This window comes from Fusarium verticillioides, chromosome 3 (assembly GCF_000149555.1).
Source record: "Fusarium verticillioides 7600 chromosome 3, whole genome shotgun sequence".
Taxonomy (NCBI): domain Eukaryota; kingdom Fungi; phylum Ascomycota; class Sordariomycetes; order Hypocreales; family Nectriaceae; genus Fusarium; species Fusarium verticillioides.
Genome location: NC_031677.1, coordinates 2,783,247 through 2,795,743, shown reverse-complemented (window position 1 = coordinate 2,795,743; position 12,497 = coordinate 2,783,247). Strand labels below are relative to the sequence as shown.

General features: G+C 48.6%; 4 protein-coding genes across 5 annotated transcripts; 3 read left to right on the top strand and 1 right to left on the bottom strand.

Moving 5' to 3' along the window:
- Window positions 1-2,273: 2,273 nt before the first annotated feature.
- FVEG_05178 (hypothetical protein) lies at window positions 2,274-2,408 on the top strand (the record flags this gene model as incomplete). Its single annotated transcript, XM_018893277.1, has 1 exon — window positions 2,274-2,408. The coding sequence occupies one exon, from the start codon at window positions 2,274-2,276 to the stop codon at window positions 2,406-2,408; it is 135 nt and encodes a 44-aa protein (XP_018750110.1).
- Window positions 2,409-2,914: 506 nt separating this feature from the next.
- Window positions 2,915-5,130, top strand: FVEG_05177 (hypothetical protein; the record flags this gene model as incomplete). Its single annotated transcript, XM_018893276.1, has 2 exons — window positions 2,915-3,911; window positions 3,989-5,130. The coding sequence occupies 2 exons, from the start codon at window positions 2,915-2,917 to the stop codon at window positions 5,128-5,130; spliced, it is 2,139 nt and encodes a 712-aa protein (XP_018750109.1).
- Window positions 5,131-8,198: 3,068 nt separating this feature from the next.
- On the top strand, window positions 8,199-12,316 carry FVEG_05176 (hypothetical protein). Of its 2 annotated transcripts, XM_018893274.1 has the most exons (6): window positions 8,199-8,891; window positions 8,965-9,092; window positions 9,145-9,209; window positions 9,273-9,635; window positions 9,684-10,920; window positions 10,971-12,316. In XM_018893274.1, exons 1-6 carry the CDS (start codon window positions 8,709-8,711, stop codon window positions 11,671-11,673), a joined length of 2,679 nt encoding a protein of 892 aa, XP_018750107.1. In that variant the 5' UTR covers window positions 8,199-8,708; the 3' UTR covers window positions 11,674-12,316. The 2 variants fall into 2 exon arrangements, with proteins under 2 accessions (XP_018750107.1, XP_018750108.1); XM_018893275.1 differs by having other exon boundaries at window positions 8,199-9,092.
- FVEG_05175 (hypothetical protein) lies at window positions 12,182-12,394 on the bottom strand (the record flags this gene model as incomplete). Its single annotated transcript, XM_018893273.1, has 1 exon — window positions 12,182-12,394. The coding sequence occupies one exon, from the start codon at window positions 12,392-12,394 to the stop codon at window positions 12,182-12,184; it is 213 nt and encodes a 70-aa protein (XP_018750106.1).
- Between the last annotated feature and the right edge of the window lie 103 nt (window positions 12,395-12,497).

Below are 12,497 nucleotides of genomic sequence, written 5' to 3'. Positions count from 1 at the left end.
CCTTACTGGCATGTGCTGGCAATGATGGTTAACGTCCTATTTATTTAGAACTCCTTTTTGCAACTTCCGACTTCTATTAATACTGCAAAACCCCTCGGGCTATGAGGCCATGGCAGTCTATCAATAAATGCCAAGCTTTGAATCGAATCTCAGCTGTTAGCCCCGATTCGTCAAGTCTTCCGTGACACATGCGTGCTCAGTGACCCCGGTTTAATTTTCCCGATTGCGTTGCTTCTTCCGTTGTTTGAATGAGAACCATACTTCGGGGCCTGGACCACACCCACCCATGTGGACCACCGATTTCTCCTACCAAACCCACCACTTTGGTCCTAGCAACATCTAGAGAATAGCTTAAGACAATGCCTAGTATAGTACTCCGTACGTAAGACTATTGAGCCGGGAACATGGATTCAATTATGCGCCTTAGTGGGTTTGGACTGTTAAATGAGATGGCGTTGAACGACTCCTGTTTCTACGCGCTAAAGGGGCAGAGGGGGTTGTTGATTATTTTTGTTAAGGTATTATTCTCATCAACTCATCGATTCCCTCGAGTTCACAGTCATAGAAGCAAAGAGAATAGCAGCTAGTTTTTGGCAGGGGGGCAAAAAGACTTAGGACTCGACTTCTACACATCCCAAGTAATAAAAATAATTAGGTAGGTTTAGGTAAACTTAGTATAGACTTAGGAAGCATTTAGACCAGTTATTTTTATCATTTGGGGGAAATCTTTGGCTCTTGCTTGTTCCCTAGGGTCCAGTACATATAATTAAACTGTGCACATCAGACCCTGGCTTCTAAGTGCAGTTGTGGCTCCTGTGGGCTGCATGTTTCTTCGCTGATTGCTTTGCATTCTGCAAGGGGCTACCTGATGTTGAGGGTGACCTTGACGAGTATTACCTAGATCTGGCCCAACGTTGTGCCGCACCGTGGTTCAAGTTCTGTACAACGTGACCGCTGTATCTGAACAGTCCATCCATGAGATTGGATGTTGTTGGTTGACCACCAATTCTGGATTACACCAACCAGAGCACGACTCAACCGTGGTATGGCCCCTGCGGCTCTAAATACCCCCGAATCATGTTTCTTGTCGTATTTCGTGGGCATTGGCTAATAAAGTGATGGCCCTACTGATCCCACCCATGTCGTTATGTCGTACGGCTGCTCCACGTTGATTGGCCTGCCTCTTTGAAGCGAGATTATCTCCATCTCGGACCTCTTGTCCATGACCCTTAGCTCATTCATAACCGCGCATCGTCCAGTTTAACCTAGGCATGATCACCGAATATCGACAGGGGAGAGGCACGCAATTCACAAGGAACAGAGAGGGAAAAGGGAAAGACTGAGAGAAGAATGGGAATAGCTCCAGGTACCAGTACAACAGACTAAGTAGGGACCCCCGTGGATCCATGCACCACACACACGCACGACCTAGAGGAACGCTCTCCGAAGGTCGCCATCAACAGTATGGAGTACCCTGAGGAAAGGTCGTGTTTGGCTTGTGTTCTCGGCCTGTTCCTGTTTCCTTGTCCCGCATCGCATCAATTTTAGTATAGGCGCCTCCCGTCGTGTCGTGTCTTGTCTTGCCTTGCCTTGACCTTGTCTCTCTTGTTTCCTGTCTCTCTCTTTTTTTGCTCTACTGGGACTTCTATCTTTGCTCTTGCTACCCTTTGTCACCGACCGTAATACTCTCATTCTTTTGCTCTGTTGTCTTCACTAGTCACTCTCTTATTCTTTTTCCTTGAACGACATCGCTCTTTTTGTACCATCCCTTCTGAGACGAATCTGGACGACCAAAAATCACGACGTTGACGACGACTACTCAACTAGCGCTCCTGTTTGTGCCTGTCGCCATACAATTGTCGATAATAGTAATTGGAAATTGAGATTGAAAAGGAGGAATAACCAACATCGAAGAACGCGGGAGGACCATTGTTGCTTGTACACATCTACCTACGCAAACAAGAAAAAACGGGATTAAAGCAAGCTCATATCATCAGAGCCCTCACTCACCACGCAATACAACATCACCAATCACGATAGACCTACCGCTCGTTACCTCTCGGGATTGTATTCATCAGATCAGCGCTGCCGGAAGGGCTTCACGACCAAGGCATTATCCATTTACTTGTGGTCGTATCTCGACTTTTTGTGCCGTACCGACCTGGAAATACGGCTCAAATCAAGGAGTCAAAGGACCAAACAACGACGGAGCAAGATTGCATAGGGGCGAAAATATCTCCTAGATTCAGCTTGGACCCGTCCTTTGTCTCTGCATGAAAATCATACCCACATCAGTCCAATTCTTTGCCTGTTTGTGCGTGTTGATTAGTGCTTGCGCGTCATTGTTGGAGCTCTTGCCATTCCTCTTCGAGTCGAGTGCTCCAACGACCGATCATGTGCTTTGTTGACGGAAGCTGATACGATTTGCACTCTGTTTGATTCTAGAACTGACGCAACAAACCAGTCTCTCCTGGGAAACTAACACTTATGCAAAGAAAGAAGAAAGCAGAAACACTTCTTTCTCGAAGCACGCACTAGCGAATACGATCACCGCATCGTGTTTCGCATTGGGGTCAAATTCGTCTGTCCTTGTCACCCTTCAGCTCAAGGAGCCACTTAGGTCAAAGTCGTGTTGTTATTTTAGGTATCCGCCTCTGAAACCGGTTGGTGCACGTCCCCTGCGTTAGGTACCTACCTAGTTAGCACCTAGGTAGGCCGGGCTACAACAACGGGCCACCTTTACGCAGCACTACAGGGCCACCGAAAGTTGGCATTGGCACTCTCGTCACCTGGATTGCAAGTACTGTAGTGTACTTACTTATAGTACCTACCTAAGTAGGTACCTTACTTCAGGTTCATCGCCACGTTCTCAACGGGCCACGCCCGCTGCCGCGACGCATCCATATCCAATCTAATGACTTACTCATCCAGCGGGCCTTCACTCGCTCAGGCCCTGGATATGGGTAAGGAAAGCAACAATGGGAATATGGATACGGATGTCGATCATTTGCATTCAAACTTGGATTCTTCAAAGTCACATTCCCTTCCTACTTCGGACCTGTCCGTTCTGAGTGAATCTGACCCTGGCTCTATTCAACAATCTCGCTCTTCTTCGCAACCTCGCTTCCTGCGTTCCAGCGAAAGTGAAAACGACATCTCTCCAAACCATCTCCACCACGCTCATCTCCAATTACACCAGCTCGAAACCGTTGATGACAGAATCGTTGACGAAGCAGCCGAACAGAGCCATCTGCAGCTCCACAAGACCGGCCACCACTCCCACCACTCCCACCACCGTTTGCATCGCAGCAAGTCGCCCGCCAACCTCCATCTTCGTGCTGCCCAGCCCAACCACGTACACGCCATCGCCGAAGCCAATGCTCTAAAACCTCGCGCTGAACAAGATCTCGTTACTCAAGTTGTTCAGACTGTGTCTGTTGTTCAGGTCGTCGATTCAGTCGGATCGCCAATCGAAGTACAAACCTATTACGCACCACCTGCTACCGTCGTCGTGGATTCTGCCTCGGGCATCACCGTCGCCGCCATTTCTGACCCGGAACCCAAGATCTCCGTGGCGGCCGTGGCGTCGGATCCGGCTGCGAGCTACAATGTTCCGTTACCTCCGTCCGCTCCAGCCGCGACCGCCGTGGAAACACCTGGGTTGACCGACCCATCACCGTCTGCGCCTGTCCCAGATGCGACCGTATCTGATTCAGTGCCCAAGCCCGTCAATGACACGACGTTGCTACCCACTGCCGATTTACCATCTAACACGGTTCCTCCAACAAATGAGACTAATGGACCTGTGACGTCGACAGATCCTGATACTGCGAGTCACGAAACAACGTTACCAGCTGCTCCTACTACTGCCTCGGATGTTAGTGGGTCGGGGACTGCCCTCGTAACTACCGGTACGAATATTCGCCCCTCCTATTTATAGTTTGAGTTTATGACCAGGCCATGTGCTGACTGACATCGCTTGCTTCAGATGACCTGACCGCGACAACAACCGATATCCCTACTTTAATAGAGACTACATCCGACTTGACCTCGGAAGCGACGCAAGATGTTGCATCAGAAGTGACGTCTAATGAAACCTTAACAGCTACTACCGACGTGACTCGTGCAGAGTCCAAGCCTTCCACAACCACGACACCGCCAACGACGAACACAGCTTCAAGGACCCGCACTTCTTCCACTGTCCTGGTGGTATCTTCGACCTTCGTCACCTCTTCCATCAACCCTAGCGACACTTCGACGTACAGCTACTCTGACTCGGTGTACTCGAGCATTTCGGCTCAGGAAACTTGGTCTTCTGGTTCGTGGGGAGACGAAGATAATGAAGGAGGTAGCGGTGCCGCAACAGCTGATAACCAACCACCAGCGGCGACGACCACTTCGAACTCCAACAACACCGATACTGGCACACTCTCGCCTCAGCAGAAGCAAGTAATAGGTGGTGTCGTAGGAAGCATTGCGGGCGTGGCTTTCTTGGCGTTCTTCGTCCTGTTTGCTCTCAGGTATAAGAAGAAGCATCCTGGAGGTGGCATACTCGGTGGGAGTCAGTCTGGAACGCGCTCAATTGGTGGCCCAACATCTGGGCCTGACGGTGATAGTGGCGCATCGATGGCTGAACGTGCTGGGGCATCTGCTGCCATCACTGCCGCGTTTGCGGGACTGATGGGCAAAAAGCGACGAAAAACCCCCGAACTGGAGCCTGTCAGCGAGAGAGGGTTCTACCGAGTTTCAGGAAAAAAGCTTCCTTCTGTTCTTCAGGTTGGTGGTGATGGTTATTCTGATCCGCGGGCCGAACCCCCCTCGACCGGCCGGGCAAATCGAGAAAGCGTCATGAGTGGTAACTCTGACTACTGGAGAGGCTCTATGGCATTTGATCCGAGTGACCGGGACTCACCTCATCTTGCTCTTGGATCACCAATGCGGCCAATAAGCGGCGTGCCTGTAATTCGATCCGGCCCAGCTCGAACGCCTGTCACAGAGTCGAATCCTTTTACGGACCCGTCACGACCAAGACCGGATTCTGATGCTCTGGGGGGCTCAACAGGTGGTGGCTCAATTGCATCTCGTGATGGATCATTTGGCTCACCATCACGGTTCCAGGAGAGAATCTGATTATATCTCGATCTGCATTTGCGTATTACTTTGATTATCCTTGATACCTGAGCGCTCTGTACCTGCTCTGTATCATGAGCGATCTTACCATATGTTTTTATCCTCCACTGCTGCTACATTAACCAGCTGCAGCCCCGAGCTCACGGTCATCATATACTTTTTTCCCTCATTATAAACTTGGTCGCCGCCACTTGATACAAGTGGCGCACGAAGCATATTGTTTGGCGTTTAACGGTGGTCGTCGCACCACTGCGGATCTCTTTGGACATACAAAAGCTGAAGATATGGGTATTAGAGATGGAGTCACATGTATAAAGAGGAGGACGATTTTGCCACAAAACGGAGGAAGCTGGACTGATTCACCTGAAAATTATATACTTTGCGACACTTGATTGTCCATTCTCTTCTTGACTCTCATTAACGACATTTTTGCAACTATCTTGCTGTTTTCTTCGCTTCCGACATTACGACCTCTACCGGGAAGGGGGTATATCCTGGATGGATTTGCAAGCTGTAGACAAAGGATTAGAAAAGGTTGAGAGAAAGAAATAGTCTATATAATAGGCTTGCGAGCCATGATTTGAATAAGATACAAAGGCCTGGAAGGCGTACTGTGAGAGACGATTGCCGTTCTTCGTGCCTTGCTCAAATTACATCTCATGATGCAAGCTATAAAATCTCGATTCTTGAGTACATGGAATTAGTTAGTCTCTTATAGGCTCAGAGCTCTTCCTTACACCTGGGCTAGGGGAGGAAAGAAACTCAGGACCTTGATATGTAACTTATGACAAGTTTAGGATACCTTGTGCTGCTGATCCTAAAGATATGAAGATTTGGGTAACTTATTATAAGTCTAGGATAAGTTTACGGAGTAGGATCTAATGCATTTTGCTGAGTTTATTTCTTGCTCTCCAAGGCTGGGTCAGTCTCATTAGACTTTTGGTGTGCATTGGCTGGCTGCATATCAAACACTACCCGCGGCGAATCCGAAACAACAAAAGGTTGGGACCCTGAAAGAAAGACGAGGTGAGTTCTTACGGATGACGGATTCGCAAGAAACATTCGACTGCCTTCATGTAGGTAGGCACCACAGTGTTATAAGGAATTCAAGTGATGGCCTCGAAATCCATCTTCAATTTAAGCAATAAGGTATATATTTTGACGTGGGCAACGGCGGCTCTGGCTCCACGATAATGAATGTTATTATTTAATACAGCGGCTAGATGAACCTGAATTGCCCGCGCCTTCTACCAAGAATTGGCTGCTTTGTCTAATACTGTTACGAGTCAAGAAGGAAGTGTTTCGGGATGCACAGCCCCCCTTGGGTTCGGACGAAGCGACGTATTCGGGATGGACGATCTCTTTCCAATTGAAATTGAATCCACTAAGTTGCCAGGTGTTTAGAGAGCCGTTGACATTGACTAGTTAGGCTAGTAGGCTGACACAAGTTGGCATGGGTGGCTAGACACTAGATAAAGTATAGGTAGTTTAGTTAGGTTCCAACGGTTGTCTGTGTGTTTTAAGTCTGAGACACGTCATCAGGGGATCTAGGTCGCATACAGATTCTCTGCAAGATCGGGGGCCAGGAGAGACGACCGATAACAAGGCTTTCCGGTCTTGACACAAAGATCAATATTGAAGCCCGTCAGAGAGGTATTGATTGATCATAGAGTTGGCTTAGTACCTAGGCATCCTGGTAGCCCCGACGGTCACTTGACGGATATAAACCATGAGATGAACAGCAAGCTTTTGTTTAACGCCAGTGTCGCTACATAGTACTTTGGCTGTCAATATTTAGCAAGGTCTACTAGGCTGAAGCCATACTATTTGCGGAAGAGTGGCTTGACTAGGTACGTTGGAAAGAGTAGTAGAATCTATTAACCAACCTACCGATCGAGCAATGCCCGAGTTCAGAATTGCGTTATAGTAAGATATACGTAGCACCTACCTACATTACCTAGTAGGTAGCATGTAAGTAAAGGGTGTATACATGGAGACTTGATCCATCCAGAGAAGGATTCCGGGTCATGTACCCTGTTCTATAAACAGTTGGCTATTCTCAGCGACCCATTGCCAAGAGCAGAGACGAATTACAGTGGAGGCCTTCAGCAGTTAAGATTGACTGCCGTAGAATCAGGGGTCCCTATGACGATCATTTGCTGGAGAGGTGGAAGATGAGTTTACAAATCTGTACATCATATCGTTGCTTGCGGCAGAGAGCTACCAGTAGGTAACTTAGTACTATGTATGGATACCAACATATTGTTTATTCAACTGATCTGCGGCTACAGTAGGGCATCTCACATCGTCAATTCTATTCTAGGATAATTGACTGACACGATTGGCTGAAGCCAATGACACCGCCATGAGCTATTGAAGGGAGCGTCTATTGACGACTGCCGGCGGCCTCGCCTTGATGCTCAATGGCAGTTAAATAGTACCTAAGGTACCTCACCTACTACATAGGTAAGTACTAATGTAGCAGTTAGAAATCTCGAGACCTCATTCGCAGTGAAAGAAATACTCGGACAAGCCCAGGATGATTTGCGACAAACCTTAGCACACTCTTTTGTCGCTTATTTTTTCAGCACCCTCCCCTCCACTGATTGAGGGTCGAGGGTCTCAATGAAAGGTCTTGATGCACCAGGAGTGGCAGGTACCTTAGGTAAGTAGGTAGTAGGTACGGAGTACCTGCCTTCTTTCCTCGTTCCCGGATTCGAAACAAATACCCGCGCATTGAGTCCTTGCCTTCCCCTGCGACTTCTCTTGTCTCACCGGTCCAAGTTGAGGTTAGCAAGGTACCAATTGGTAACTGAAGCAGGTTCCAGTTGCAGTTGCAAATGCTAACGGATACTTGACTTGCCGGTTTATGCTTTGAATTTGTCATTATCGGTTGACACGGATGAATGTAAATTTCGTCAACACCACGATCTGGCGACATAGACTTGGATTTCAATTCCATCATCAACTTCAACTTCATCGCCGTCGTGTCTTGAAAGTCGACTACTATACCCGCCACAGTAGTTCACACCAAGACAAAACCAACCAAACTCCGCCACCCCACTTCACCTCCGCCTCAGTCTGACAGTGATAGTCATAGAGTCGGGTCTTAACCAAGCTAACGTTAGTCGACCGCAGACTTGACCTGGTCTGGGAGCTTTTTAGCCCACCGGCGCCTCCAAATCACCCACCTCGGCTTCTTCCTTTTCGACTCCGTCTCCTTGCTCCTTGTCTGAATTATCATACCTTAATAACTATTAGTGATCCGTGGGTTCCGATCTGCGGTTTACCCCAACCAACAAAATATTCTTCACTCCACAGCTCCGGCTTCAGCTCCAGCTCCAGCTCCAGCTCCCACTCTCCGTATCGCACAGATGATCTCACAGTGACTGAGACTCTCACAGCCCAGCCTATCGCACTATAACGGTTGATTTGTCGCATTCCAACTCTCGTGTCGCAAGGCGACGACTCATTACCTCTGAATTGACCCACGGGACTGCCGCTTTGCGAACCTCGAAACGCGATACTCCCACTTCAACCGACTGCTCTAATCAGAAAACCCTCCCACTACGAACAGGATGGACCATATGGGCTTTCAGGTCCCGGGCATGGCCCCGCCGATCATGAATCAGCCGCCACAGGTTTTTGGTGGCTACGATGGCATACCGCAGTTGCCCCCAGAGATTGCTGCGCAGATGTTCAATGATTCGGCTATGTTGCTTGAAGATGCAAACGACCCCAAGAGAAGGAGGATTGCTAGGGTATGGGACCTAAGATAGACCCCCGGCGCAGCCGGCTTTAGAGAGTATTGTGTGCTGATCGGAACTCCAACAGGCCTGTGATATGTGCCGGAAGAAAAAGATCAAGTGTGATGGCAAGATGCCTTCTTGTACTCACTGTATCAACTATAAGACCGAGTGTGTCTTCACGCAAGTTGAGAAGAAGCGTGCTCCTCCTAAAGGGTATGACATTCAACCTCATTGCGACATCATGTGCTTACTGACAGGTATCAAGTGCCAAGTATATCGAGGGGCTCGAGAACCGGCTGAACCGTATGGAGCATCTTTTGAGACTTTCTGGTAAGTGGTTTGAAGAATTTTCCTTACTGACACGACCTCTTTGTACTGACCTTTTATATACAGGCCTCCTTGACGAAGATGATGATGACCTTGGCGCGTTAGAGAAAAGGTTACTGGAAAGACAAGAGAAGTCGAGACAGGTGTCAATGCCTGTGGTATCCAACCCTAATTCACCATCTCAATCGACATCCGGCCCATCGGCTGCCGCAGATGGCGGCGAGATGACCCCTCAAAGTTCACTTACCTCGCCCAAGGATGATAAACGCAAATCAGCAACACCAGCTCCCTCGACAGCTCCATCAACAGCTCCGGCACCAGCTGCTAATGTGGATGATATCAAAAAGGAAGATCAGGAAGAAGTGGAGGCTCTTTCAGAGTTGATGTGTTCTTTAGTAACAAATAATTTTGGAGAGACCAGATACATTGGTAAGTTACTGCTGTATCTGTGTGAACACCGTTACTGACATGCTGTAGGATCGTCATCTGGCTTCTCCATATTTTCACCAAAGGGAGTGTCGTGGGTGAATTCGAAAACAGGGGATGATTCCTTTCAACGGACCATATCAGATATATCTGTCGATGACCACAAATGGACTAATTGGAAACCTGAAGTCTTTGGTGACTTATTCCAACGGCCGATCTTCCGGCCTCTGCCCCCCAAACCTGAGGCACTTTCACTTCTCCAGGACTTCTTTGACAACTTCAATTGCATCTTCCCTCTATTTCATCGGCCGACATTCATGCACCTAGTACATCTTCAATACTCATCAGACCCTTACCAAGGCTCTGGATGGTGGGCCAGTCTCAACTGTGCGCTCGCGATTGCCCATCGTTTGCGAGTTATGAGCAATCTGGTACCACAGGATGAGGACGAAAAGGCATGGGGTCACTTGAAGAATGCCATCGGAGTATTTCCCGAGCTGACCATGCGCAACACCGATTTGTTGAGTGTTCAAGCCCTCCTTGGTATGGCTTTGTTCTTGCAAGGAACGCCAAACCCTCAGCCCACTTTGCTACTAGTCTCAGCAGCCATGCGCCTGGCACACAGTATCGGTCTCCATAAGCGCGGGACTGGTTTCAACCTGAACCCTATAGAGATCGAGCAACGGAAAAGAGTCTTCTGGATCGCATATATGTTAGACAAAGATCTCTGCCTCCGAGCGGGTCGTCCACCTGCCCAGGACGATGACGACATGAACGTTGAGCTTCCGGATGCTGACCCGGAGGACAACATTGGCAATATCCCCTTGGCAGATGGCAAGGGTAAGATGAATCTCTTCCGGGTTATGTGTGAGTTTGCCACTATAGAGAGTGAAGTATATAAGAGGCTGTACTCTGTTCAAGCTACAAAGCAATCAGATGGTGAACTACTCCACACCATCGGCGAGCTGGATCACAAGTTGGAAGAATGGAAGGATCGCATCCCGATTGACTATCGGCCCGAGCACGACATCAATGCCTCGCACACTCCTCTGATTCTTCACGTTGTCATGTTGCATCTTACCTATTATAACTGCCTGACAACCATTCACCGCATGTCAGTTGCCCATGGACTCTGGACCAGCCGACTGGCCAATTATGCCATTCAGGGTCTCAATGCCCGACCACTAAACCCGCGGGTGTTTTCTTCTGCAGCACTATGCACGGCTGCAGCCCGAGCTTCAGTCTCGTTGCTAAAATATGTGCCTCAAGGCGATTTTGCCTGCGTTTGGTAGGTTACGAACTCTCATCATACTGGCGATACACTAACATCACTGTCAGGATGATTCTCTATTTTCCTGTTTCTGCACTGGTGACGCTGTTTGGAAATATCTTACAGAACCCACTCGATCCCCGAGCAAAGTCAGACACTCGACTCATGAACATTGTGGTAACCTTCCTCTCCATGCTTGGACAGGAGGCTGAACAGGGCGGTGTGCATCGAATGCTCGGTATATGTGCCGAGTTTGAGCGTATAGCCAAGGCTGTAATCGACAAGGCTGAAAAAGAACAGTCTTCTCGACGCAAGCGTAAGAACCACGATACCAATAAATCATCTACCAACGCTACTACGGCCACGGCTCGACAGCCTAGCACTGCAGAACCAGCAACAACTACTTCAGCGTCTTCTAATTCTCAGAGAAGATCATCACAAGCCCAGTTATCGCCTCCCCAGAACGGTGCCTCAATGGGACAGTTCTCCATGGGTAGTCCAATGAACGACCCTTCTCCTTCGGCAATGTCAGCTGGCTGGCCTCAAGAGTTCCCGGTGCCTCAGTCGGGCGACTTTGACTCAATGAATTATGGCGACACAAACATGAATTCATCCCCGCAGATTCCAGTAGCAGCATTCCAGCAGCCGCTTCTTCCGCAAGACCTCTTTTCTTTGCCAATGACGCTAGATTGGAGCTGGGCTGAGATGACTACTGGCGCATACCCAACAGTCGAGAACGGCAACTTTGGAGAGGACTGTAACAATTGTTGAAAGATATGAGCGCAGCGGGTGGCAATTCATTCTAAGGTGCATGTAGACCATGGGGTGAGAGGATGTAATGGCTGGATATAACGAGATATGCGCAATGATACTACATACAAGGCTTGGAAGATGAGCGAGTATCGGTTTTTGTCCCTTTCAAGTAACTATCTAGATTTGTTTTTTTTATTTGCGCGGGATACATACGAAGATTAGCAAGCGATAAGTGTCAATGGTCAAATATCTTTGCGTATGGTCAACCGGATGAGACACGACCCCTGGCTGGAAGCTTGGCCCATCCTCCGCACTCCCGTCGCCCTCTAAGTTGAGGTCTTCTTCCTTCTTATCACCCTCTGCATCGTAACTGAAGATATTTCTACGGAGTAAGTGATCTAAGTTTTGCTACTACCGGTGAGTCGTCTTTTTGAGTTTCTTCTTTCCCCCTTTTTTAGTATTGATGATGAGGCCCCAATCTGTACCAAGATGAGCGTTGATTATTGCGGTTCGCGTGGAAATGTTGCTACCTCCTCGTCCTTTCCCGGATCTCGCCTTTGATAAAACCGTTTAGCTCTTCGATGTCTTCTTTACATAAAACCCCACGGTAGCGCCGTAGCTGTATCTGTTTTGTCGACAGCATGCTGTTACCTGAGAGGCCATTGGTTATCAGTGGGAATGCGAAGAAGTAATTCTTATAAGCCTCTCTCTGTGCTTTTGCTAACAAAGCCAATCTCATGAGCGCGAGTCTTCTTTTGCTCTGAGACCTGGCGTATCGAAGGAGATGTTGCTCTCTGAGGTCCAGACACTGAATCTTTCTTACTGGGGCGTATCAGACTGAC

Coding starts and splice junctions, on each gene's coding strand:
- FVEG_05176 (XM_018893274.1), top strand. CDS start 8,709: ATGGACCATATGGGCTTTCAGGTCCCGGGCATGGCCCCGCCGATCATG. Junction 9,210..9,272: donor GCATCTTTTGAGACTTTCTG/GTAAGTGGTTTG, acceptor TTTTATATACAG/GCCTCCTTGACGAAGATGAT. Junction 9,636..9,683: donor TGGAGAGACCAGATACATTG/GTAAGTTACTGC, acceptor GACATGCTGTAG/GATCGTCATCTGGCTTCTCC.